General features: G+C 41.5%; 1 protein-coding gene across 1 annotated transcript in view; it reads right to left on the reverse strand.

The window, feature by feature from the left end:
- Nucleotides 1–27,532, reverse strand: part of FBN1 (fibrillin 1) — a 161,794-nt gene that overhangs the window by 129,076 nt on the left and 5,186 nt on the right. The window contains exons 3-6 of the mRNA XM_075100409.1: nt 17,638–17,720; nt 16,615–16,713; nt 9,589–9,684; nt 7,930–8,025 (exon numbers count right to left, since the gene is read on the reverse strand). Coding sequence (XP_074956510.1) covers nt 7,930–8,025; nt 9,589–9,684; nt 16,615–16,713; nt 17,638–17,720 — 374 coding nt within the window. The remainder of the gene's footprint in view (nt 1–7,929; nt 8,026–9,588; nt 9,685–16,614; nt 16,714–17,637; nt 17,721–27,532) is intronic.

Below are 27,532 nucleotides of genomic sequence, written 5' to 3' on the forward strand. Positions count from 1 at the left end.
CTAGTTCTACCAAATCTGATAGGAACATCTGATCTCTCTGAGCTTCTAATATCACTTTTCCCTCTGGACTTTCATTAAGTGCATGACATAGGGGTATTTTCACATGACCCAAACGTGAGCATCTCACTCAGCCAGCTAAATCCCCTAGGCTCTTTTACAGACAATAAAAAGAGCTGTCATGATATTCTCAATCATCCTAAGGGGAACATAAATTAAGTCTCTGCTCTCAATCTCTTCAGCAACTCTAAAAGGAATGGCAGAATCTGTAACTCACTTGAGTTATGCAGCATTAAAAGTTGAATGGCGTAAAGATAACATCCAGCTTTTAACCAGAAGACGAAATTTTGCCTTCCTTGCATCTTCATTTTCTGTTACCTGTAATTTCTTTTCATTAACAATATGGCTAAGTGACACGCTAAAAGCTGAATGTACCTCTGAGATCTTAAGTGACTCTGAAAGCTTGGGCCAAAATCCAGCAAGGCCCTTAAGCACTTGAATAATTTTATGCATATTGACACCTCAGGTTTGAATTTAAATGCATGTCAAATCCCATTACTAGATCACAGCCAGAGAACTCAGCACCTTCCAGAGGAATCCTTGAAGGTCAAATTTTAACTGAGCCAATATCCATGAAATATTTTCCTTTTGTACTACATATTTTAGATGTGTCTTAAATTGCTGTAGGAAGCATTTTTAACTCCACTACACTTCTACTGTTTAGCTTATGTCATGTTCACCTGTTGATGAACATTATCCCAAAGAAAAGCTTGTGATACACCTGCATATACTTGACACTATGTCCAGGAGGCTTCCCCCGCCCTGGAAAGGTGCCAAACACCATACACAGCAGCCTAGGGACTGATGATACATGTGTACCACTTTCAACCATGCTACAGTTATCAATACAGCTCTGTCAAAGCGTATCTCACCAGTGACATGGTACACACTCCCAGAATACGAAGAGGAACTCCATTGATAGTAATGAATCTAAAAAATCCTTTTGCTCATGTTTATAGTGTTTTATACCATCAATAACACTTCTAATACACACAAAAAGCAATTTGTGGGCCGAGGTTGTCCAAGGCCAGCTGCTACCCTCTCAAAGAATGACTGAGTACATAAAAATACCCATGCCACAAATTCGATGCAGTTTGCTGCACTGCAAAAGCAGCAGGTTTTTCACCAGATAAAGCCCTTTCATTGTGCATGTATTTGAAGCCATTGACCTACACAAAAGTCTCGTAGATCTTCATTAATGATCATATGGTCAGCATTTACTGAAGTAATACCAATCAGGCTAATTTGTATTACAAATATGGACCAAATGTATGGAAAAGCTACTTAGAACAGTAGAGACAGAACTACTCAACTTGCCTCTGGATGCAAGAAACTGGCTCTAACTTTGCTACAACCACCTGCAACATTTTAATTGTTTTCCGCATCAGATTATTGGAATGACCCCCATTAATTTGGTTGCCTCAACATTGTTTTATCCAAGGCACTTCTAAACTATTACATATGCAGCAAAGGCTGGAATATTCTTCGGTCTGTGACATACGTGCCACAAACACTGACTGTTACTACTAGTTGATGCTTGTAGAGAGAAGCACTGCGTGATACACAGCAGTAAATTACTTACATCACTGTTAGCTTGTGGCATGGCATAACCGAGAAGTCAAACCACAGCCAAACAGATGGAGAATGCGTATGCCATGAAACCGTATCACTTCACATTACATTTATATCCAGAAATGGTGTTTTCAAAACAATCTGCCTCTCCTGCTTCCCCCAGAAATGGGACAGTTTAAGAGACTATTTCTCTTGAGTAATTTCCTTTCCCTCCCCCGTGCATAGAGATGCTTTGGTTTTGGTTTTTTCTCCCCCCTCCCCTTTTTTTTCTTTATTAGAAAGACAAGTTTTACTCTACAAGGCATGAATCTTGTCAATTTATTGGATAACATCCATCCATATATACATCAGAAGCCCACCAGGGAGTGTCACAAATCCACATAACTTTCCAAAGCTAGATTCAAAATATGAACCTCTTGCTTAGCTGACAGATGTGTAAAATCATATGCAGCCAGCCAGCTCCCTAATGACCACACAGGTGCATGTGCTGAACAATGCAAGTTATTCTAAGACCAACATTAGCTTATACTTGAAAAGTTATCTTCAGAAAAAGTTTTTCTGATGGCATAATGTGATTCTGGGACCAAAAAAACACCACACCCTTTTTAGAGGAGGGGAACATGTTAGCTCAACTAGGTAGAGAAACTGCAGGAAATCTCTGAAAGAAGCCAAATTTCAGAGGTTTTCTAGGAAGATATGACTATCATTTGGCCTCAATGTTGCAGTGAGCATTAACCAGAAATACTACAGCTCATTAATGCCTATCTTCTCTTTTACTGATAACTATAGAATCAAACACATGTTCTGAGCAAAAACTGCCTATTGATGAGGCACACAAGTTACAGATTTCCACTTCAGTTGTGCGTAGTAACATGCACGGGATTTCATGACAGCGTGATTTGGCTCAAATGGCTCTGTGTCACCAGTTTATCACTCCACCCAGCACAAAGCAGGAGCCCTGAGGAACAGGACTGAAGCTGTTAGCAGGCTTCAGCCTTGAAACTTGCCCTAATGAGGTGGAGTCAAACGGGTTGCAGATCAGGCAACATAAAAGCAGCACTGAACATTCTTTTGAACTTGCATTTTATACCTTCTCACTAGGCTGAAGGCTCAAACTCTTCACCCATGGAGAATAAGCAGTCATTGCTTGACATTCAAAGCCTTTGCAGTAATATTCAGTACACTCTTTATGTATAAAGCACTTATTCTCTTAAAACTTAGGAGTTTTAACTTAATTTTCCATTCCTCTTACTCCTCTCCAGCAGTGAGATTCAAAGATTCAGAATAGAGCTACTTTTCAATCTTCAGAAAAACTTCACCATCAGTTTGAACTACTTTTACAACATCTGAGTGGACAACTGGTAAGACTTCACACAGTGGCAACACAGCAATTTTATCTGCTGTAGGAAATACCTGCTTCATCCTACCATCTACTCAAGCACAGAATGAAAAGCTTTGGTCCCCTAAGATTTGTCGTTCTGCATCACCCACCTACACTGCCCATATAAAAAAAGCCAACCATTAGTCCAGGTGCAGCACCAGCAGTGGTGATCATCTGACACACTCAGATACACAGAATCATATAGGTTGGGAACGGCCTTTAAGATCATTGAGTCCAACCGTAAACCAAATACCACCAGTTCACCACTAAAACATGTCCCTAAGCACCACATCCGAACATCTTTTAAATACTTCCAGGGATGGTGACTCAACCACTTCCCCAGGGCAGTCTTTTCTAATCCCTCACAACCCTTTCGGTGAAGTAATATTTCCTAATATCCAATCTAAACCTCCCCTAGTGCAGCTTGAGGCCATCTCATCCTATCACTTGTTACCTCAGAGAAAAGACCAACACCCACCTTGCTACAGACTCCTTTCAGGTAGTTGTAGAGAGCAATAAGGTCTCCCCTTCAGCCTCCTCTTCTCCAGGCTAAACAACCCCAGCTCCCTCAGTCACTCCTCGTAAGGACCTGCTCTCCAGACCCCTCAACAGCTTTGTTGCCATCCTCTGGACATGCTCCAGCAACTCAATGTCCTCCTTGTACTAAGGGGCCCAAAACTGAACACAGTATTCAAGCTATAGCCTCAGCAGCATCAAGTACAGGGGGACAATAATTTCCTTAGTCCTGCTGGCCATGCTGTTCCTGATACAAGCCAGGATGCTGTTGGCCTTCTTGGCCACCTGGGCACACTGCTGGCTATCGACCAATGACCCCAGGACCTTCTCTGCAGGGCAGCTTCTCAGCCACTCTTCCCCAAGCCTGTAGTGTTGCATGGGGTTGTTGTGGTCCAAGCGCACGACCCAACACTGAGCCTTGCTGAACCCCATACAGTTGGACTCAGCCCATTGATCCAGCCTGTCCAGATCCCTCTGTAGAGCCTTCCTTCCCTCAAGCACATTAACACTTCCACCCAACTTGGTGTCCCCTGTAAGCTTACTGAGGCTGCACTCAACCCCCTTGTCCAGATCATTGATAAAGATATTAAACAGAACCGTCCCCAACACCGAGTCCTGGGAAACATCACTCACAACTGCTGCCAACTAGATCTAACTCCATTCACCACAACTCTTTGGGCCTGGCCATCCATCCAGTTTTTTACCCAATGAAGAGTAGACCTATCCAAGCCATGAGCAACCAGTTTTTCCAGGAGAACATTGTGGGAAACAGTGTCAAAGGCTCTACTGAAGTCTAGGTAGACAAAACTCACTGCCAGAAGTTTCATGTGCTAAGCACATCCCCTACATGCAAAGCCAAAATCATGTTATTAATGTCTATTCTGTCCCAGGTTCATAGATATGTAACACTACATGCTGTGTGAGTATTATGTATGAACTTCCAAATAAAAAGACTGATAGGTCTAACAAATGAAAATGTTTTATTTTTAGTATTACAAAATTCAACAGAATCATAGAATCATAGCATGCTTTGGGTTAGAAGGGACCTTTAGAGGTCACCTAGCCCAACCCCCCTGCAGTGAGCAGGGACATTTTCAACTAGGGACATCAAGTTTCTCAGAGACATTCAAGGTCAGTTTGGACATGGCTCTAGGGATGGGGCCTCCACAACCTCTCCAGGCAACCTGCCCCAGTGTTTCACCACCCTCACAGTAAAAATTTTTCCTTTATATCCGGCCTAAATCTACCCTCCTTTAGTTTAAAACCATTACCCCTTGTCCTGTCACAACAGGCCTTGCTAAAGAGATTGTCCCCATCCTTCCTATAGTCCCCCTTTAAGTACTGAAAGGCCGCAATAAGGTCTTCCCAGAGCCTTCTCCTCTCCAGGCCAAACCACCCCAACTCTCTCAGCTTGTCCTCATAGGGGAGGGGCTCCAGTCCTTGGATCATTTTTGTGGCCCTCCTCCAGACCTGCTCCAACAGTTCCATGTCCTTCCTGTGCTGAGGGCTCCAGAGCTGGACGCAGTACTCCAGGTGGGGTCTCACCAGAGCAGAGTAGAGGGGGGGCAGAATCACCTCCCTCAACCTACACTAGCCACATAGTCTGTGATACAGTTGGCTTTCTGGGCTGCAATCACACGTTGTTGGCTCATGTCCAGCTTTTCATCCACCAATACCCCCCAAGTCCTTCTTCGCAGGGCTGCTCTCAATCTCTTCATCCCCCCGCCTGTATCGATATCGGCGGTTGCTCTGACACAGGTGCAGGACTTTGCACTTGGCCTTGTTGAACCCCATGAGATTCTCAAAGGCCCACCTCTCCAGCTTGTCCAGGTCTCTTTGGATGACATCCCTTCCTTCTGGTGTGTCAACTGCACAGCTCAGCTTGGTGCCATCTGCAAACTTGCTGAGGGTGCACTCAATCCCACTGTCTATGTCATTGATGAAAATATTAAACTGGTCCCAGTACAGACCCTTGAGGGACACCGCTTGTCACCAGTCTTAATCTGGACATTGAGCCATTGACCACTACCCTCTGGGTATGACCATCTACCAATTCCTTATCCACCAAACAGAACACCCATCAAATCCATATCTCTCCAGTTTAGAGAGAAGGATGCTGTGGGGGACAGTGTCAAAGGCCTTACAAGAGTCCAGATAGATGACATCTGTAGCTCTTCCCTTGTCCAGTGATGTAGTCACTGCATCAGTAGAAGGCCACTAGGTTGGTCAGGCAGAACTTGCCCTTGGTGAAGCCATGCTGGCTGCCTCGAATCACCTCACTGTCCTCCATATGCCTTAGCACAGCTTCTAAGAGGATCTGTTCCATGATCTTCCCAGGCACAGAGGTGAGGCTGACAGGATGGTAGTTCCCCAGGTCCTCCCTTCTACCCTTTTTAAAGATGGGCATTATGTTTCCCTTCTTCCAGTCCCCCAGGGACTTCACCTGACTGCCATGACTTTTCAAGTATCATGGAGAGTGACTTGGCAACTACATCAGCCAGTTTCCTCAGGACTCTGGGATGCATCTCATCAGGTCCCATAGACTTGTGTATATCCAGGTTTCTCAGGCAGTCATGAGCCTGATCTTCCCTTACAGTGGGAGACGCTTTATCCCCCGATCTCCATCCTGCGATCCATCAACTTGGGAAGGGTGAGGAGAGAGGTTAGCAGTGAAGACTGAGGCAAAAAAGTTAAGTACGTCAGCCCTCTCCTCGTCTGTTGATACTAGGCCACCATTCTTGTTCATTGGAGGCAGTATGTTTTCTTTGACTTTCCTTTTCTGGTTGATGTACCTGTAGAAGCCTTTCCTGTTACTCTTTGCATCCCTTGCCAAATTCAGCTCCAGCCACACCTTGGCTCTCCTGACCCCATCCCTACGCTCTTCCAAGGATACCTGTCCCTGCTTCCACTGCCTGTGCAGTTCCCCCTTGCTCCTTAGTTCGACCAGCATGTCTCAACTCAGCCATGCTGGTCTCTTCCCTTCCTTGCTTGATTTCTTACACCTGGGAACTGAGAGATCTCGTGCTTTAGGGAATGCGTTCTTGAAGATCTGCCAGCTCTCTTCTGTTCCCTTTCCCCTGAGGACCTTTTCCCAGGGTCCTGATGACTAACTGCTTGAAGAGCTGGAAGTCTGCTTTCCTAAAATTTAGGGTCCTGACTATGCTCCTCACTTTTCCCATATCCCTCAGGAGTGTCAACTCCACCAGTGCCTGATTACTGCAGCCCAGGCTGTCTCCAATCTTGACATCACTGATGAGCTCACTTGCATTGGTGACCATCGGGTCTAGTATTGCATCCTCTCAGGTAGGGTTTTCTATTACCTGGCTCAAGAAGTTATCCTCAATGCATTCTAGGAATCTCCTGGATTGCCTACAGCTCACCGTGCTACTTTTCCAGCAGATGTCAGAGTGGTCGAAGTCCCCCAGTAGCATTATACCTAAACATTGTTCACTATACCTCTCTCAAATGAACCATTAAATTGGTTTAATAACCCTGAAAAAAACCCCCCATATACTGGATAAGACAGTTGGTATTGCTGTGTTTTCATCTGGAAACAGCTGTGATTATCACTACAGATACACAAATAAAAAGCTAAAATTGATAACAACAAATCTGTTCAAAATGGAAAGAATTTAATAAACTCGGCCAAAACAAAATATGTTAAAGACAGAGGCAAGATGCTGCTTATCATTGGTAAGCAAAGGTATCAGAGTTATAAGGAGCTTTTCTGATGACTTAGAAACTGGAGTTTAAGTAAAAACACTTATCAACATTTTTTATTTGCCACCTCTTCCACTGGAGTGTTTTCATAGCCCCTATGTTTAAGAAGCTCCCTTATTGCCAAAAATGTTACTTAAAATTTGTTTTCAATCTTAAGACTAACAAAAATAAATTCAGTTATTTCAACTATAGATTCGAATAGGTAATGGCTTGACAGCCCTACTGTTACAGTAAATAAAAGGGGATTTTTCCCCTAGGAAAAGAAAATTACACTTGGTAAACCTACCGTGAACTGAAGAACTAACCATTAAAATCACACCAATCAATGCTTGTGATATACAAATATCACAGAAGATAAGATTGAATGTCTGTTTTTACAATCAATGCTAAAGTTTTCTTCCTCATTAAAAATGCCATTTAGGAAAGTCGTTACCATTTTAATTTATGTTATTCCATAACTAATATCTCCACTATTTTCTTAGACTGAAAATGGAGTTTTCCGTGCAGTAAAGCTTCCTTACACAGCAATCTACAAGAACATTAATTCTATTTTACCTTTTTCATAGACAGCAATAAAATATTACTATTTAAATATTTTATTGAATATTACTATTTAAGTATTTTTAAGTTACTGTTAAGCAAGTTGGAACATCAAGGGTTTTTCAACTTTTTAGGGCACGTACCTCTTTCACACTGGGGTCCAGTAAAACCATATGTGCAAGCACAACGGTTCGGAGCCACGCATCTCCCGCCATTTAGACATCCATTTTCACAGACAGCTGTATCAGAGGGAAGGCAAAAGCAATCTTTATTGAGCTATTTCCAGAAAGACATGAAGGTATGTACTTGACCAGCTCAGGTAAACTAGTAGAAATGGTAAACATAACAGGACAGAATACTTTATTTTCCAGAATCTACTTATGATCTTTACCTATTTCCCAGCCCCACTAGTATCATGAATTCATATTTTCAAGGGAGCATAATATAAACACAGTAACAATCACAGCTTTTCTGACCTCTCACAGCCTTTCTCTTTGGGATGGCTAGACAATTCCATAACTTCAAAATAACATCTCTTTCAAACTTCCAACAAAGAAACACTGAAATAATAGAGACTGCAGATAGAAGGTGCAGAAGAAAATTTCATCTCTTAAATCCTCAAAATTTTTCCCTGTTCAGAAGCAGGTTTAAAGATTTATTTGTTCCTCTACCATAATAGCAAAAAAATCCAGTATTAAAAGGCTGTTTGCTGATATTAAAAAATTCATGTTATCAACTAGGAGAGGAAAATGTAATTCTCTATTTTGACTACTTTAATCCAAGATATTCTTCCCCTGTAAGATACTGTCACTGGATTCAGAACCCAGTTTTCCTCATAATAAACTCCAAAAGCAGTTGCTCCCAAAAATAATCAGAAAATATAATTCACATTAAAAAAGAGCTTTTAAATACAATTTGATGCTCATTGAGTAATATTATTCTTTGTTCCATTTCACATTCACTTCAGTAGAAAGAAGGTTTCCGTTTATCCTCTTATATCCACTCGATATACAATTCTTAATCCTTTCACCATGTGATCCTCTTCCAGATTACTAGGGTAAATTCCTGGTCCCATGTAAAGTTCATGTAAAGCATGCCATTGATTTTGACAGAGCACAAAAGGTTTTCATGAGCTAAACACATTTTCTCTGTCAGACCAATAGTTCACTAGATAGCAACATGACAACCTTGTTTAAAAGCACTGTCTACATCCTTATTTGAGATTTTTCACAGCATTCCAGCCAAGAGGAGCACGAGACCACCAGAGTCAGTTTGGGAGAGATTTCAAGCACTGGATCCAGGAATGCTGTTGGCTCAGGATTGATCAAGGAAATAAAAAATACATTGATCAGCTCTAAGATGACAATATCAAAATGAGCAAAATTCCTAAACCATACTACGTCTGAAGAAACCCCTGAAATTAAAACAAGGCTTGTATTAAAAAAAGCTTAATTTTGTCTATAAGATGAAAACTGAATCCCATGTAAATTCTAAATGTATGGCCTATTGCTCTAGTGACTGGAAAGCCCTGGAGGTCAACAGGAATTATGGTAGTGTGAGAACTACAGGATCAAGTTATATCCAATTATTATTAATTCACTTGATGCTTATTTTAGTAGTCTTGATCAGAAAGAATTCACTCAGCATTCATTACAGTCATGTGTTTTCCTGTAAAATTTCACTGTACCTGATCAAAAATAAGCTAAACATCATCTGAAATTTAGTGCTAAAGAGTGCCAAATCAACACATCCCAGAATTAGTTAACTGTACACAGTATCTACATGAATAAATGTGTACTTACGCTGTCCACAGTGTGTTCCTGTATATCCCTTCTGACAGAGGCAGTGGTCATCACTGCAGCTACCTCCATTCATGCACCGGATGTTACAGTGTTGTACTTGAAAGGAAAAAAGACTTTCCTCAATTAAATCAAACCAGTCAGAAACACTTAACTGTCTGCTAAGGGATTTTAAATTTTTTTTTTTAGGGATTGATTCCATGAACTAGAAAAGTACTATTGGAAACCAAGGATGTATATTCTAGGACAAATACTTAAAATGGCAGTACAGAAAACAATATTGATTTACTGTTCTTAACAAATATAGCACATGGTGCAAGAATTTGATACCACTCTTATTCACTGAAGTCAAAGGCATTTTATATGAGCATAAATCAATAGAATTTGTCTCCTAGTTTGCAGTGATGAGAAAAGGCCATCAATAAGGGAAAAGTACTAAACTTCTGGCAGATAACACTATGAAGAAAAAAGAGTATTCTCATTGGGTCAATGGCAGAGGGAAGTATTAAAGGGAAGCACATAAGGAAGCTCCTGAAGATAGCCCAGTTCTGCCAAAACACACAATACCAGAAGCTGATCTGCCCAGGCAGGACTTCTTGCACGAAAAGGAAAAATAACAGCAATTTCTTTGTATGCCACCTGTAGGCTCACCCCATCCCCAGGTTGCCGCTGGCTGCTGTGCTTGGGGGCTACAGAGCTCACAGACAGGATTTACCCAGAGCTAACAACCTTCCCCTCCAAGCAGCGGCAGGGGAGCAGCAGTACGGTCTCCTCAGCCGCAGCCCCACCATTTATAATGATTAGCATACAGCTTAAGTCCCATGCCAGTAAAGCATAAATACCTGTGCTGCATTTTCCTAGTAATAAGGACAAATATATATTTTTAACTAGAGGTTAGGAACAATTTGAAGTATGTCAGGCCCTTCAGCAGGCATAGAGAAGTGGGTAGGCCCCCCGACAAAGTGGAGTCCTTCTTACAGATCCCGCTGTCCAACATAGCTGTGAACTAGGGTAGGCACTCCAGTAAGCAACTGGGAAATTGTTTCCTTCTTAACAGGAACCACATGAAAGGCTCCTCCCCACATAGGAGTATGGTCAGATCAGCATTTCAGTAGATTGTGACTGAGCACTGGATGCTTACACTATGCTGTCTGAAAAGCTCAGGACTGAAAAACAGAAATTGCATGTCCCACCACAGCCTGTTGCTAACAGGTACCATGCCAACTACTGACTTTTTCCTGTTGCACAAAGCCCTTAAGCATCACTTGGCTTTTTACAGTTCAGAAGTATGTGAATGGAATTTTACTTTCAAGTAGAAATAATAATTTTAACTATATTGTCTTCTATAGCAATATCAATTCACAGAATGGAAGTTAAACATGCAACTGGAGAAAAGATTTAAAACAATCTAGCATTTAAAACACTGGTACTCTTAATTCTTCCATTATAAAAGTAAAACTGTATCTTATATTTCTTATGTGTCTAATAGTTATGATACATCTTTGTTCTACTTTGGATGTACTTCAGTACTTCAGGCAACAAAAATGCACTAACATTCCTCAACAAAAAGTAAAATTGTGTGCAAATACAGAGTGAATATCTGGTGAAGATTTTTGGACAATGTCCTAAGTAGGTCAGAAAAAGGTGTATAGTTACTTTAAAATGTGTAGTTCAACTTAGCTTTATACAATCTTAGAAAAACAGAGGGGATTACAAAAAGCATAGGAAATGATATCATCTGTCAAGCAGGGAAGGAACTTAAAAACCACAAACTGATTTCAATGAGAACAAGCTATGCCAAGACCTAATTTCCATTCCCACATGAAGACCAAAGCCTATTTTAATAGTCTGAGCTACATTTGAGATAAAAAGGTTAACAGTAGCTTATATGATGATTTTCATATTATTTGTTCAAGTAAAAGTAAAGTTTACTTCCCCAGTTTGGGATAAGGAGTGGTTTTACACATAATGCACACACAAAAGTTTCCATAATTTGTCTTACTGTTTCTTAAAGGAACTTTTCCAAGGTAAAATATTTCTTCCTCCTTTTTAAATTAAAATCATTATTGGAGACTGCTGGGACACCCAGTCATCTTTATTAAAATGAACCATTCAAATTGGTGAGATTTCTTCCTTATTACCACGCATCAGTGACATATGGTCAGTAAACTAATTATTTATTTTCTGCCCTTTTTTGAGGGAATGTTGGAAAAAGTGTTTCCAAAGTCATAGAGAGTATTCTGAAATATTACCCTTCTATAAATTTATAGAAACATATGCGAAGGCTGTCTGGAGCTCAGATGATGATTTTAAGATTACGTTTTTAAAAAGTTGCATATTAATGCAGGTAAAGAGTCTCCTTCTCAGCTATATCAACAATTTAATTAAATGTCAGCGGAGATATTCCAGTAAATGAAATAATCTGTTCCAAGGTATCACACTGACAGAGACTCAAGGAAAAAGCTCAGGAATTACCCTAAGGCTGGCAAATCAACACATATAGCTTTGCTTTATCTCAGCATACACAGGAGATGTTAACAAAAATAATAAATTATTGCTTTTAATCAATTATTTTTCTCTTTCAGGTCCAATTTGTAAACAGTCTGCACTGGAAACTTCTGAGGTCAAAACAGGAGCAACTGCAGGAACATAGCTTTATAAACCTGCAAGAGAGACAGTGAGACCAAACACATCCACACACACTTTGTGTGTGGGCAATGTTTGTGTTGTTTATCAAAGTGAAACAACAAGCTGCATGACTAAGCACAGCAGTTACTGACTTGCTTAATAAATTCTCAGCAGAACTGAGTAAGACTTCATCACACCAAGAGCACTGTCACACCACCACTGCTCATGAAACGTTCGGGATCTCACCCAGCAGCTGAAACGTAACACACACACCATCTACCCTGCGATCCCAAACTAAAAAACTTAAGGTGTGGGGCTGCAATCCTCAGGAGGGAAAGCCAGCAGAACCGCCCGCCCAGCACCTCAGGCTGAGGGCGCTCTGCAGGGCCGGCTGGCGGGCACCGGGAAGAGAGGCCGCCTCTCGTCTCTCTGTGCCACTGCCAAGGAAACGCTCCCAACCCTGGCCGTGCATGACGCAGGGCTTTGCCTGCCAGGAGCTGTAAACAAGGAATGACGGTCTCATCACATCCCAGATGCTCAGCATGCTTTCTCTGTCAAGTGACTTACACAGGAGAGAGATGCAGCTAGCGCTGGGATGGGACGTGGGCCTGCAGCCCTGCATGGGGTGCTGAGAAAACCCACAGCAGCCATGAAAACTCCAGAAACATTTAAAATTCAAGACCTTTTACCACCTCTGACAGCAGCAGAACATCAGGGAAGGGGCTGAGCTCCATGTTTTACTGCCGTTGAACAGACATCTCCCACACCACCCCAAGGAGTGGGAATCCAGGGCACAAAGCCAAGGGCCGGGACTCTGGCCTCCCCTCCCCACAGCACATGGTCTCTGAGGAGGACCTCAGCCCTCACCTGGTGCCTCTGAAGCTGCTAGCAGGAGTGGAGCAGGTTTTGCACTCAGGCAGCGTAACCAGCCCACCGGAGGGGTGCAGACAGTTGTCCCCACCGGCTGCCACCCTCAGCACCCACCACAGCTCTCGCTGCCTCTGCCACGGCTCCCTTCCTTCAGAGACAGCACCTTCAGCAAATGTCTTCTCTGTTTAGGCCAGCCCAAGTCATTCTGCCTAAAACAGGTTGGAAGCAAAACCAGTGGCTGCGCTCAGAGACACACCTGACCCATAACCCTCAGGGAAGCAGGGCATGCCCGATGCTGAAGGGAAGACCCTCCTCATCCTCCTCACTTGCCCCCCCACCCCCTCTCCACCGCAGTTGAAGCAACAACTCCAACAACATGGTAGGATCATAGGATATGTCTGCAGCACAAACAGGGGCACGGCTGCAGCATGAACAGACAAGACCAAAGCAGCCACGGTCTGGGTGGTTTGGGAGGTAGCAGTGGAGCATCCAGCACAGAGCTGGTGCAGCACAAGGTGTAGGACATCCCCGCACAAGCGCACCTGCAACATCAGAGCCACCCACGCATCAGAGCCAGCGGAGGGGATGCCTCCACACAGGGCAATCTTATCTCCAAGCTACTGTAAGCATACCCAAAAAATCACTAATTACACAAAAATAACCACTATTCAGCCAGCAAGTTCATTGATGTCACAAAAATCCCTACTGAGAAAACCACCGGTTGATCTCTTCAACCACGAATCAGATTCCTAAAGCTGACTCGTAACCAGAAAAGTCCCAACAACTGACCTGCAAAAGAACCAAACTTGAAGGCTTTGCTTTCCAATCCACGTGCTTTCCAGTCTGCATTAGCTATTTGATTCTGACAGGCAACCAATCTGTAAGAGCCACTGTGAATTCGGTTTCTGCCTATGATTGTACCTGCTATAAAACCTGTGCCCACTACTGATACCTTAAGTACTAAAGACACAGGCAGCTTGAAATATCCAAAAGATGACTCAGATACATCTCGTATATCAGAAGCCATAAATTTAATCCTGAGAAATCATGGTCTTTTCATTCATAATTTTTATTTTTATTTTGAATGTAACAAATCTGTATCATCTACTTCTGATTTTTTAATTATCATCTTAATAAGAGTTTTTTTCTCATTCATTAAAATGTATAATTAAAAAAAAGTTTCATGTATACATATTCTGACAAAATACTAACTGCAACTAATGGGAGCTAACAGTAGCCCTCTGATGTCGAACAGTAATTTTTATGTTTATGTTTACTTTGTTTCCTAATAGCAGATCTAAGTCCACGTGGTCTATTGTGTAAATACATATTCATGGATTTTGTCTACAGTGCCAACAGAGCAAATGACTTACAGAAAGTGTATGTCCTGTAAGTCTTAATGAGGTGCTGGGTCATAAGCATAATTACACAAGAGTGCACAGAGGCACTGGAGTCTTTACAACAACTCAAGACACTTCTGCTTTTAGAATTGATTTGTCTTAATAAATAGAGGTGATATGACCGCACACACAAAATGTATCTTAAATTATTGCACTGATTAAACAAGATATAAACAATATCTTTTCTAAGCCAACTGCTAAGTCTGTTTGTGACGTGTTAATACTTGTATCGTATACAGAAAAGCAACATTTAAAAGTGAGCAAACCTATGTAGCAATGTAAGGAAAATAATGTCAACACTGATTAAAGATTATGATTAGTAGAATATTCATACCTAGGAAGAATAATTGTAAACAACCAAAGTAGCTATGTCATGTAGGCTTTAGAAGCTGCTTGATTAAAAACTGTAGTAAAGTCCTTCAGCACCCATTTATCCATGCAACTCCACTGAGGGCTAAAACTATTTTAGAAATATTTTAGAAAAAGAACCACAAGAAGAACTATTACTTTACTCATACTCTATTTTTCTTTTAAGTCTTGACTCATAAAATACTTCAGCGTGGCCTAAGACAAAAAATGAGGTAATACTAAGGCCCACTCATTCCTGCCTTTTACAAAGGTGCCAAAACATGTAACAGATGTAGGGATATGTATCTCCTTCTGTACCCTGAAGGGGACTTGGGAGAAGGTCATAGTCCCCTTTACTGGCTTACAGAATTAAAGCATATGCACCTGGTAAAACAGTAGCTGCAAAACAAGGCAGGAACACAACCACACACACTTGTGCAGCATTTTGCACCCTTCCTCCTTCCAGCGCTCTCTGTGAGCTCCATAGCTCCAGATCCTCCTCACACTGGCCTCTCCCTAACAGATATCACACAAGCCTGAGAAAGGGGTTGAACTACAAAGAACAATATTTACCATTTTAGTACATGCCATTCCATTACATTCCACAGTTGTTATTGTTTTTCCACTGTTATTGCATGAAAAGGATGCTAAAGCCACAAGCTGAAGCGGTCAGTTATGTGGGAAAATTCTTATCAACTAGGAAAGCAAAAAAATGGCAAGGTAAAAATACAGGGGCAAAGCAGACCACACACAGAGTCTGAAAATATATTCAGAATTAAAAAGATTACCATTTTACATAATATTACAGACCACAGCTGAGCGCATCCCCCACTGACTTCAGTGAATTTGTTGTTCAGACAGTTATGGGCATTTATGGGAACAAATCTCCCCCAAAATTCTTCCCAGAAGTTTCACATTTTATATAAAAATCAAAATCTTCTATATTCTAGGAGAGAAGCAGCATACTCAAATGAGAATACAGTAGAGATTGCGAACTGAGATACTATCCCAAGCGAAATCCTACTTCGTATCAGATACTTTACCTACAACTAGCCATTGAGCTATCTGGTTCATTGAATGAATTTAATTTTACTTTTTTTTTTCCTGGATCGCTGGAACCTTCCTTGAAAACCTGAAATCCAAACACTAGCGGAAAAGCCATCTCTCTGAAAAGTCTCATTTCCAAAGCACCTGCTTTTTTCTGATGAAAAGCAGTTCCACTTAAAAACCTTGACCAGTTCTGTACCTCTAGCACCTACAAAAGTATCACCTGATACTTTTGTATCAGCAACATTAGATTCAGAAGATAAGTACTGAGCCCGGCAAGGAAATGCTATACTTGTAGGCCTGCACGTAAAATACAGCATAGTGTTTGGCTTAGTAACCCGCAAAACAAGAGCAGAATGACAAAGTAAGTCAAATTCAGCCAACTGTCAACAGTCATCTCTCTATCTTTACAACTTTTCTGCTGCATATGCGTGCATGTCTAGCGTTGAATAGAGATAAGGCATTTTCCAGAAAGCAAGGAAGACTGGAATTAGTGTTACAGACTGGCAAATTAATATAGCCTCCCATAAAACTAATTTGGTTTTAATTTGGAAAAAAAAAAAAGAGTGTCCCCAATAGCTAGTCTCTGAGTCATTCTTCAGTTTCATCATAGGAGGCTGGTGACTCAGAGGTTATTTGTCTTTAATACTGACCACTGAACCTGAACACTCTTACTTACCTTAGTAGCTTCACAGACTCAAAAGAGCAGTATCAGAGACACAGATGAAATACTTACTTGATTTTGAACCACAGGAGGGGGCTATCTGACCATTCGGGCATGTGCACATGTTTGGTCTAGAGCAAAATCCATCCCCACAGGAATGTCTGCAGATTGCTATAAAGAAAACATAAATGTCTTTAAAATATGCTTCAAAAAATCCAAACACATAAAAAACACCTGATAGAAAATATGCATTCAGCCCCATAACATAAATACCTAAAAACTCATTAAATTGCATACAACAGGTTCCAAAACAGTTCTTCCTGTTCATCTGCATCTCTACAGGAGACAGTTAAAACGTAGAGCTTCACAATCTCTTATGAAAAGGTCTAGGAACATGCCACAGGCCAGACCAGATATAGGGAGATTTCCTTGGAAAAGTGAAACTGCGGTCCATTTTACCAGACTACGCTTGGAGGAAGGATGGCACTGAGGCAGCATTACAACGCTCCCTTTATTTCTGCACCAGACACACGCAAGTGTAATAATTCCCATCTGACAGAACATTGCCTCAGTATCTCTGGAGAGGGTCTTATCAGCCTTAGACAAAGTACCTTTAACAATTATTTCTGTTACATTGTACTGTTACACATAAATATGCATACAGCACTATGATGTGTGTATGCATATAATTATATCCCTACACATATATTTCAGGGACACGGTCCAAACAAGCAGAGCAAATGTACTTGCTGGCCCGAAGCTGTTGCCTCCTTCCATTTACTTAAATGGATTAACATATTCCACAGCTACTCAGTCCTGAGAGTCCACACACCCCTTGGATCCCTTTACCACAGACTTAAACAGAACATGTGGATGAGATTAATCCTTTGTTAAATACTGGTATCACATCACTGTATTGTAGCCCACAAAACTTTGTATATTAGCTTAATATATTTAAAATGGTAAAGAAATTATGTACAGCTGCTATTGAAACCATATAGAAACACATTTCAGTTCTGGTATACAATTAAAAATACCCTGAGATAGAGGGACAAAGATAAACCTCAGTCATAACATATAACTGGATTAACTTACGGACTATGCATTGGTTTCCACCAGGTAAAGTTTTCCATCCAGGGCAACAGTAAGCATTGTAACGTGATCCACACACATTTGGTCTGGAAAAAAGAGGTGAAATCTTATTTTTTCTCAGAAATATGTTTTAAAAGCAGAGACATAAAAATGGAAAAAGTAGATCACTGTAATATACATTTCAATAATTAAATCTAGAAGTGTTGTATGTTTTCAGCAGAACTGTATGCCTTTGGTTGTTGGGTTTTTTAGGTAAAATACACTTTTACGAAGTGAAGATCACATTATAAATCAAAATCAAATCAGTATCATCTGAACACCAGGAACAGAATGGGCAAAACTTGTCTCATGTCACTCCTTACCTGGAAAAGTAGCATACAGGGTTTTTGAGCAAAACTCCCATTTAAATCCAAAATGAAGGATCACGCCCCTCATCATTACTGAACACAGAGGAAATCTAGTGCCTTTTGAACGACAATTTTTAAGCTTCATGTTGCTTTTTCTTCTTTACTCTAAAGCACTACTACTGTTCCCTGTTTTGCCCATGAGCAAAACTACGTATGTATGAGTGAAACATGCCAACCATGACATTAGCCAAATAAATGAGCCAAAATATGTAAATACTTCATTAGCAAAAATGACCTACTATAAAAACAGAAAATCAAGGATGTGGGTGCACGTAGAGAGATAGGGTCCTGTGAAATGAATATGAAGGGCCTACTGTACCTCATAAATGATGGTTCCATAGGAATTTTTCCTTCCAACCCACTCCTCTCATCCATATTTACCCTTTCAAATAACTACATCACTAGAGTTTACAATGAAAGCTGACAGGACATGGCACTATTCCTGTCATGATTTTATTGGTAAAAATAGGTTGAAATGGTTTTATACGCCTCACTGATACTAAATCTTTTTTTTAATCTAACTTGTCCTATTTAATTAATCTATCCATGCAACTAAAGCTAGTAAGAATCACTTCAAAAATGGGAAAATGTGCCTTCTTTCATTATATGTTTAATAATCTTATCAGAGGAAAATTTTACAATCTCTATTAACATTGTGAGCTATTACTCAACAGACCAATGCAACTAATGCTAGCTATAAACTAGTACTTCCTAGAAATTGCTTTATTAAAATACTGTATACAGATTAGAGACAGATTTGAAGTGTTTATTGTTTTAGGAAGGGTTTTCTATTGTTATTTTGTCCTTGGTCTTTGAGAAAGTTCTTCATCCCTAGTATTGCAACGTCTAAGTAAACAACAGTTACCTCACATGGTGAGGCAACTTAGGACAAACAATCTCAATATATACAAAAATTTATTTATGCACATTTTCTAACTAATAAGGCTTTTATACTGTATTTATTTAGGGATCTGCATTGTTAATGCAATTTCAAGTACTCTGATTACGCCAACTTCGGTGACACCTAGTCTTCAGTAAGTGCTTCACTAGAAACTACTTATGACAAAGCAAACACTACCATTACCTTCCGCTGGTTCTGGGTAATTACAAAGTGATAACCGAGGCGAACGAGAGCAACACAATTGGACTTGTTGCAGGGCCCTTCTCCCTTCCTGCAACTGGTATTACAGACTGAAAGTCTTATTCATATAATTCCAATGTATTCAGTTTTAGTAATGTCAGCTTTCCTTCTCCCTGCAGGGCTATAACCATGTAACTTTCCTAGAGTTCCTGGTTCATCAATGCCAAATGTTGCTCCACGATCATCTGCCAAGTAAGACTGGCAAGCAGACAAGTGAGATTGCTTTTCACCTTCTCCAGTCAGAAGAAATAATGGAACTTATTAAGACAGACAGAATTATTTTGTTGCTACCTGCTACAACCTACAGGCATATCTGATCCAAGTTGGTAAGAATCTACAAACAGCTGACAAAGTGATGTTTAGGTACCCTGTCAAATTTCAGTCTCAGCAAATACATGGCTTTGGGGACCATCTGGTCCAAGTTAAGAGTCAGGAGCAGAGTTTTGTGCCATGGGGAAACCTGATTTATAAAATCTGTTTCCAAAATGGGGCTCTGGAATACCTAGATGTGCCAGCAACCATGAAGTCAGAGACTCTAGGAGCCTTGAGGCTGTCCACAGGATAGGCTAAACTGTACACCCAAGAAGCAGCGACTTGGATGCCGCGTGCTTAGCTTAACAAAAAAAAAAAGTCATCAAACTGTACTTCCATGGAACAGTTTGAGCCTGACAAGTGCATTTTCCAGTGGAACACTTTTTCATCAGAAAGCTGCTGTCTAGCTTATAAAAGAAACCTATATTAAAGTCTGAAGGCTACTTCTTTGAGAGGGAATGTTCTTTACTTTTGCCTATTTGTAAAATGTCTTTAAAAAGACTTAATTTTGAAGGTTAAATTAATTTATATTTATGAGGTGATCAGACACTATAGCAATAAATCCCCATAAATAAACAAATAAACTGGTCAAGGGAATAACAATTTACCTCATAAAATCACGGAAACCATCAATCAAATTGTAAAGGCTCTATCAGGGTACTTTAAACAGTTTACCCACTGTTGTGTTTAATAGAGCATACATTCCTGCGGATATTATAGGCTATGAATACTAAAGAAGCATTTTATATTCTCATAAAACTGTTTTCCTGAACAGCACTACAAACAGAGTTCAGTTATAAAACCTGATTTGTAATGGTAAAATAAGCAAAAATGCATTTATACAGCCCAAGCCACCTGTGGTGCCCACAGCACCTTCTTTTTGCTCCAAAGCCCAGAGGAGGGAGAGAGCATCTCTGGAACAAAGCAGTTCTCACTGCAATTTAAAAAAGACAAGTGCTTCACTTTATTTTAGAGTCACTTATGAACTTGTAAAGTATAAAAGGATTTCTGTAATGGTATGGTGCTGAGAGACAGTAGGACTGATGCCCAGAGTTTCATCAAAGATGTCCAAAATAAACAAGAAATTATGTCTTTGATTAATGATATGTAAGTACAAATTCAGTAGTGAAATGCGCTGAATAATTATCAAAAGACATTAGTCATCAACTAGAAGAGTCTTAGAACAGCAAAGAGAAAGAAGTTCATCTGGAAATTCTGCTAACTAACGCTTGAGAACGGTAGGTCTGGCTGATGGCATCAGTGTGTACCAAACTAGAAGATACTCTTCTTCAGGAACTACTGCTGGGAACTTCCATTCTTAAGATGAAGCAAAGCTTTGTCTGCCCTTTCCACCCATGTGGGGATGGAGCTCGGGCAGGACTGCAGCATCAGCTCCTTCAGACAAACACACATGGTCCTGCCCCAGGTCAGCACTGTGCTACCCCCAAGCTGTGGCTGCAGCACAGCCTGTGTCTGTCACGCATTCTCAAATAAACGGTCTCCTTCCTCCATGGGGCAACACTGACATCACCTCACAGAAAGGACCAACTGGGTCCATCCCTCCCTTGCTACTCCTGCTCCCAATGCTCTTTTTCAGCAAGCATGAATGGCTGCCTGGGTCTCCCAAATCGCATGCAATCACCCAGCAACTGGGGGTGGATTTGTGGAGCAGGCACACCAATGTAAAATGACGGCAAGCAAATCATGCTAAGCTTGGCAGAGCCTTCTTATCAGATATAACCAGGCAGCGAGGGTACATGACAGCCAGAGAAGTGAGGGAGGTGTTCAAAAGCCCTGTGTGAAACCAGCAGTGGGGAACACCACCCAGCAGCAACAGTGGGGGCACCTCCAGCATTGTGGCTGTCCTCTCCAGGGCCCCGGCAGAGACACAGCCAAAGCCCCACGCTGCAGCCTGCCCAGGGGCTGTGCTCATTTCTGTACATCCCCACTCTGCCCTGCCTGTGACCCTCAAGGAAATTACAGCCCTCTCCTGAAGAAAGCGTTGCCCATCTGCAGCTCCCATGGGAGGAAAATTTCTGGCATTGCTGTGAGCAAAGCTTCAGGCGGAAATTTTGTCAGCAGCACTGCCATGCACCGGCCAATGCTGGCATAACCCAGGCTGAATCAAACCCAAAGCGTGGGTCTCAAATAAATTAGGCAGAGAGACCAGACAGAGCGGGCGGAAAGTGGCTGAGAGAGTAAGAGAGGCAGCTGATCACCAGTTACAGCTGAGCTGAGATGCAGGGATACCAGGGAGAGTTTCTAATCGCTCCCTCAACTCACTTTTCCTCTCCCTAGGAAAACACACAGTCATTCCTCCTTGCAAGAAAATGTTCAGTGAAGAGCTCGTATTAACTGTTTGCCTGCAGCAGCTAGCATATGATTAACATAATGTAGGGACCCAATTTTTCTGGCAGAAGAGGTACAATTTAAAGCACCATCATCAGCCAACAGTTATTTTTAGAGAAGCCTTTGCTTGTTTTATTTCTTATGTGGGTAACACTGGTACCTGCTAAAACTGTACCCAGAATTACTTGCTGATCATTTCCACACAGAATTGGTGTGGTGCTTCCATGCTTGCACTGGGAATTAAAATGCATCACAAACTGCACCTGAAAAAAAGGTCGGCTGGTCTTAAAAATACGGTTGTCTACATCTGAGTATAACCAATGTACCAAGGACAAGTAGCTTAGGCTCCAGAATGTGAACAGGAATAGCTTTTACTAGTCATTTTCCAGAGATGCAGAGTCAGATCTACACCTTTTGCTGTAAAACAGCTTATGTACCTTCCTAAACTCCTCAGCACCTCAGAGTGAACCAGGGAAGCACAGAGTGGCCCAGCTCTGCTGACTCCACTGGAGCTTTACTCAGCTTTCCCACTGAATCAAGGATTTCCATTGTTAGAGATACTCCAAACCTGAGTGGACATGGCCACGAGCAACCCAATTTCAGTTTGCACTCCTCTGAGCAGCAGTTGGACCACCTGGCCCTCCAAAGTCCCTCCCCACCTCAATGACAAGAAGCCAGGTACTTGGCGCACTAATTAGAGGCTGATACAGAAACCATCTCCTTTTGCTACGCTGGAACCTACCCCCTCCTCCAAGGAGCAGCATGCAAAGCAGAACCAGGAAGGGAAGGTCCGGCTAGCAGCAGCTAACAGCTACAGCACATGATGGGCAGCCTTCCCAAGCCTCCTGCCACCCTGACACACACCACTCTGCACGTGAGGGACCAGCCAAGCAGCCTGGTTATCCTTTGACTTCACCACTTCCAGTGACCACATCCACAAACAGAGAAACTCAACTATGTGGTGGGATAGAGCAAAAAAACACAGACACAGGCCTGCATTTAACATGCATAAGCCTCGTTTCCAGGTAGCCAAATACTTTAAACTGGAATTGCTTCTCTGTTGTTTAGCTAAATATTAGAAAACAGGACAGGTTTAGTCACTGTGCTCTTTGTCATCATTCAGTGAAGATTATTAAGAGGACTCTTGAAGCTACTTATTTCAATTGTATAAAAGGAAAATTTAGGAAACAATGCTAGACTCTGGGAGCAAACACAAAATTCAGCTTCTATTATCCTATACAGGATAAGCATGCATTTTTAAGCAAAATACGATCCTTTGTATGTAAAAAATGTATCTGATGTACTAATTTTTACCATGCAGTAAGTGAGCCTGGATGTTTGTGCCATGCAGAGAGCCTAATATGATAACTATTTCTCACTCTGACAGTAAGGACACCGCTGTCCCAGAATCCTGGCTCAGTTCAACTGAAAAAATAACATGCTGAGAAGCTCTACGGGTATCTTTGGCTCCAGCCTATGTGCAAGTCAAGAGTTCAAAATGACATGCAAGTTTCCTGCAGCAACACTGAACACTTTTCTCACCCTAACTTCCATCACACTGTGACAGCTAAACACAGCAATCCAACAGCAGCATTTGACATTAAGTGAATTCTTCCACACTTGTTCTGAAAATCTGCCTGTGTCTTTTGCAGGGACAGACTCATCTAACCTGACAGCCAGGCACTGTCCTCATTCGTAGCCACGGACAGATACAATACTGACATGGATTCCCTCTTTGCACCACTTGAGAATGTCAATGGGTCCAGTTCAACACCCAATCTACATAGCTGTATAAGACATGTAAAGTACAAGTATGTGACTACAAAAAACTACCTGCTGGGCCAGACAAGCACAGCTGGTAAACAGGAGGGATCCAGCAGGTATTTTCATAAAATTTTTTTTTAAAAAAAGGGTCCATTCAGGGTACAAGAAATCATAGCCTTTCTACCCTGGTACCACTAAATAGCATCCCATGGCAAACAGATATAACTGTGGACTAGGACAATGCTTAGCTCTCCAGATGTCATTTCCATCAGGGGAACCAAGAGAGACCAGGTTACACCTCATGCACCACTGCCCACACTCACCATGTACCTGCTAATGGCTACTGATGGAGGTAGACCTCTAACAATCTCCCAAGAGAAAGGACACGGGCAAGCTCAGGACCTCTGCTAGCCCACTGAGCTGCGCCACAGTGCAAGGACTGGCATGGGGCACCCTGGCCAGGCAAGCCCCAAGGCTAGTCAGCCCCTTGCCGCGGCTTTCCTAGAGGCTGCAAGATGAGGTGGTGCTACTAACCATCCCCACCGTGGAGCAAATGCAAGCATATAGGAAGAGAGTTTCATAAACCTCACACTTACCAGTGAACACCCTTCGGTGTTAAGCAATGCCATTAACTTGTGTTTCAAAGTGCTCTTCCTTCGGCTACTGGAAGATTTATTTTAGGTAAGATAGCAATGTTTCTCCTCCTCCCTTCACAACACACTGTATCCTACCCTCTGCCTCTCTCCTTGCTGGTATAGTGATACTGTATTTTCAAAGGCCAGTTAACTGCACATCTGCCATAACGCAACAAGAAAACCCGGTTGATATGGATCCCACTGTTCTAGCTCACCTTGTTCCTAGCAGCCACTGGTATTTTATTATGTATACAGAAAAGAGATGAAGATGAAATATCAGAAGGAAAAACACAGAAGGAGAAAAGAGACAGGAAAAAACATTCCTGAAAGGAAACAAATTTTAGTTGGTAACCTCAGCTGAACATCACTGGATACTCTGATGTCCTCCAGCAAAACATGAGAGAGGGGGAAGCTTGAAAAGAGGATGAAAATTATTAAGACCATAGACAAAAGAACTGTGGCTTTCATTTGGTATTTCTGAGGCTTTAATGGCCATGAATCATTTCATAAAATGAGAAGTAGAAAGGAAAACAACAGATTCTCCAGCAAGTCAACATTCAAAATATTCTTCCAGATTAGAGCTCCTTCATACTTTAGTGAAGATCTATAAGCAAAACCAGAAGGCACAGGTTTTAATTTCACAGGCTACATTTTACCTCCCAGTGTATCTTCTAAAGAAGGGCCCAACTTCACTGAAATGTCACCAAAAAAGCAAATTATTTTTCTCATGAATCTATCTGCACATGAACTTTAACATGAATGAGGCTGTTCAGTAGGTCTGAAATCCTTAAAAATAAATACATAAATAAAACTGAAGCAAGAAAGTCAGAATAGATGAGAAAATAATGAAAGGAGACATCCACAATACAAGACCAAAGAGTTACAAATATATTTTCCGGCACAGTGCAATGGTTAATCAGAAACACTCCAGGCCACAATTGTTTCATTCTACAAAAATATTTACTGAGTCTGGGGATTAAGACCAAAGTGACACACATGCATCTATATCCTTTCCATCTTTAGGGTTCAGCAGGGAGATGAAGAAAAGGAACGAGATGGAAGGTGATCTTACTACAAAGCGAAAAAGCTAATGATTAATTTCTTATGATTTCCATAGGCACACACACAAACATCCCTAGCTCCTAAAGTCTCGTTCATGTAGATATGGTCCCCTATTAGCCAATGTCTACTACACTTCTTTCAAGAGGAAGTTTTCCTGGCGATCCATGTGAGTAAATAGTTTGGGTCTTGCGTTTTGGGTAGTACTGTTCTAACAATCACAGGCTGCTGAGTCTGGTTTTAAAGTATATTTAAAGTGACCCTTGTCAAAACTTGTATTGAAGTTCATGCATAAAACATTCAAGTTTGCAGGATGGAAGATGAATGACAATGAAAAAGACTGTCCTAAGTGAGTAGCACTGCTGAAAAACACACCACAGGAAAGGAAAATAAGCATACAGGAAAACAGAAGCTGCAATTTTATTCAATAAGGATCACTGTAAATGAAGCTGACAGATGGACCGTCCCAGCCAAACCCTAACCCAGTGATCCTCCCATTGCTCCCAAATAAACTGAGAGCAGCTCTATGCTCACTACAAGTCTGCATCCTCAAGCCCAGGATAGCCCCAAAGGTTCTGTCACAGCAGTGTGAAGCTGCACATCAAGTAGCTTATCCAGGTAACAAAGCAAACATACCCAAACTGAACCTGGTGAACAACTTGTGGAACCACCACTGAACACAAAATGTATCCTGTGCCGGCTAACAACAGGGGAGAAGTCTACTTTTGTAAACCTTAAGTGGGCTCCTGCTTGAAAAAAGCGCAGCTGTGGTTAGCATCCCAGCCACATGCCGGAGGCTGCTTCTGCCTCCTCCAAACAACTCTCTCTGGAAACCTGAAATGCAACCTGCAAATTCCTGTACCCTACTGCAACCAGATGCGCTCTCTGCATGTGCTGTTCTCCCCAACCTTTTATGCCTCCAGTTTCTGAAGACTGAACACGACCTGTGCCTCCTCAATAGAAGTTCAACTAAGCACCAACAAACTGAGGTCAAAAAATCTCCAGAAAGACACAGCCACACAAAAGATTAGACAATTCCATCACATAGCCACGGAAGAAAATTATTTCCTAGAACACTAGGGAAGAAGCAGAGCATGATATACGACATCTCTTATTTCTGAGTAAAAGCTGTAGCATAAATCTGTTTCTAACCTGCCAAGCAATTAAGTCATAGCCACAATCAGCCTTACACAAGACACCTCAGGATGGAGGACAGCAAGGTACCAACCTATGATGCAACACAAAGGGGCAAACCTAATGTGAAATTCTCCACTCACTCTGTACATGAAGTACAAACCCATCACAGGCCATCTGTGACTCATCCTGCAGCATCTGGGTCAGTGTATCAGGCCAGCCTGATATAGCTAAGAGCTATGCAGACCTGAATAATTAATTAATTAACACGGGGTGAAAAGGGAAAGAATGACATTCAATCCTGCCCTCCTGATCTTCAGTGTGTCACCTTGGCTGTGTCTGATTCAAATTTCAGACAGACACATGGCAGTTAATTTTCATCCAGCTATAATATAACATGCAAAAAGATCACAGAGGGGAAGACTGGCTACGCGATTGGTAACAGAATCACATGTGCCTAAGACACCAGTGAAAGGGAGACTACAACAGTACCCACCACAAGTTTTAACCATAGGATGGTTTGGCACACCCAAAATGAATTGAGTCCTAATTCTGCACTACGAACTACACAGGTCCAGAAGTCTATCACCATAAATCATAAACCAGAACTGGGATTAAGGCCATGCCTTTTAAAGAGATGGTGTCTAAATGACAGGATTTGGAAATCTAAGTGGAGAGTACAAGGACTACGTAGGCCTGAAGATTATTTACTTTTTACTGTTTTTCTTCAGGCTGAAGAACAACATGGAACTGTAACAAGAATGTTAGCACAGGAGCTTTGCATTGCTACTGGCTCTGGATAAAGCAATCCAGTGCAGATGATTGTCAGACAGCTTTCATTAAATGCATTTAAAAATTTCACATAGTATCTACACTGGTATATTCTGAAATGTAATTAAAACCTATTGTGGCAGTCAGAGGAAGACATCTATATGATCAGAACTGAAAATAACTTGTTATTCCCTCTTTAGATATTAGCCCTTCAGCAAGTGTTAATAACAGCTATGGCCAGCCTCAGAATAGATTCTGTGCTGGCTTCTTGCTTGGTTCTTTGCTTGGTTCTGTCTGCTTTCCCTACTCCTCATCCACATATCCTG

Source organism: Phalacrocorax aristotelis, chromosome 7, assembly GCF_949628215.1.
Source record: "Phalacrocorax aristotelis chromosome 7, bGulAri2.1, whole genome shotgun sequence".
In the NCBI taxonomy this organism is placed as follows: domain Eukaryota; kingdom Metazoa; phylum Chordata; class Aves; order Suliformes; family Phalacrocoracidae; genus Phalacrocorax; species Phalacrocorax aristotelis.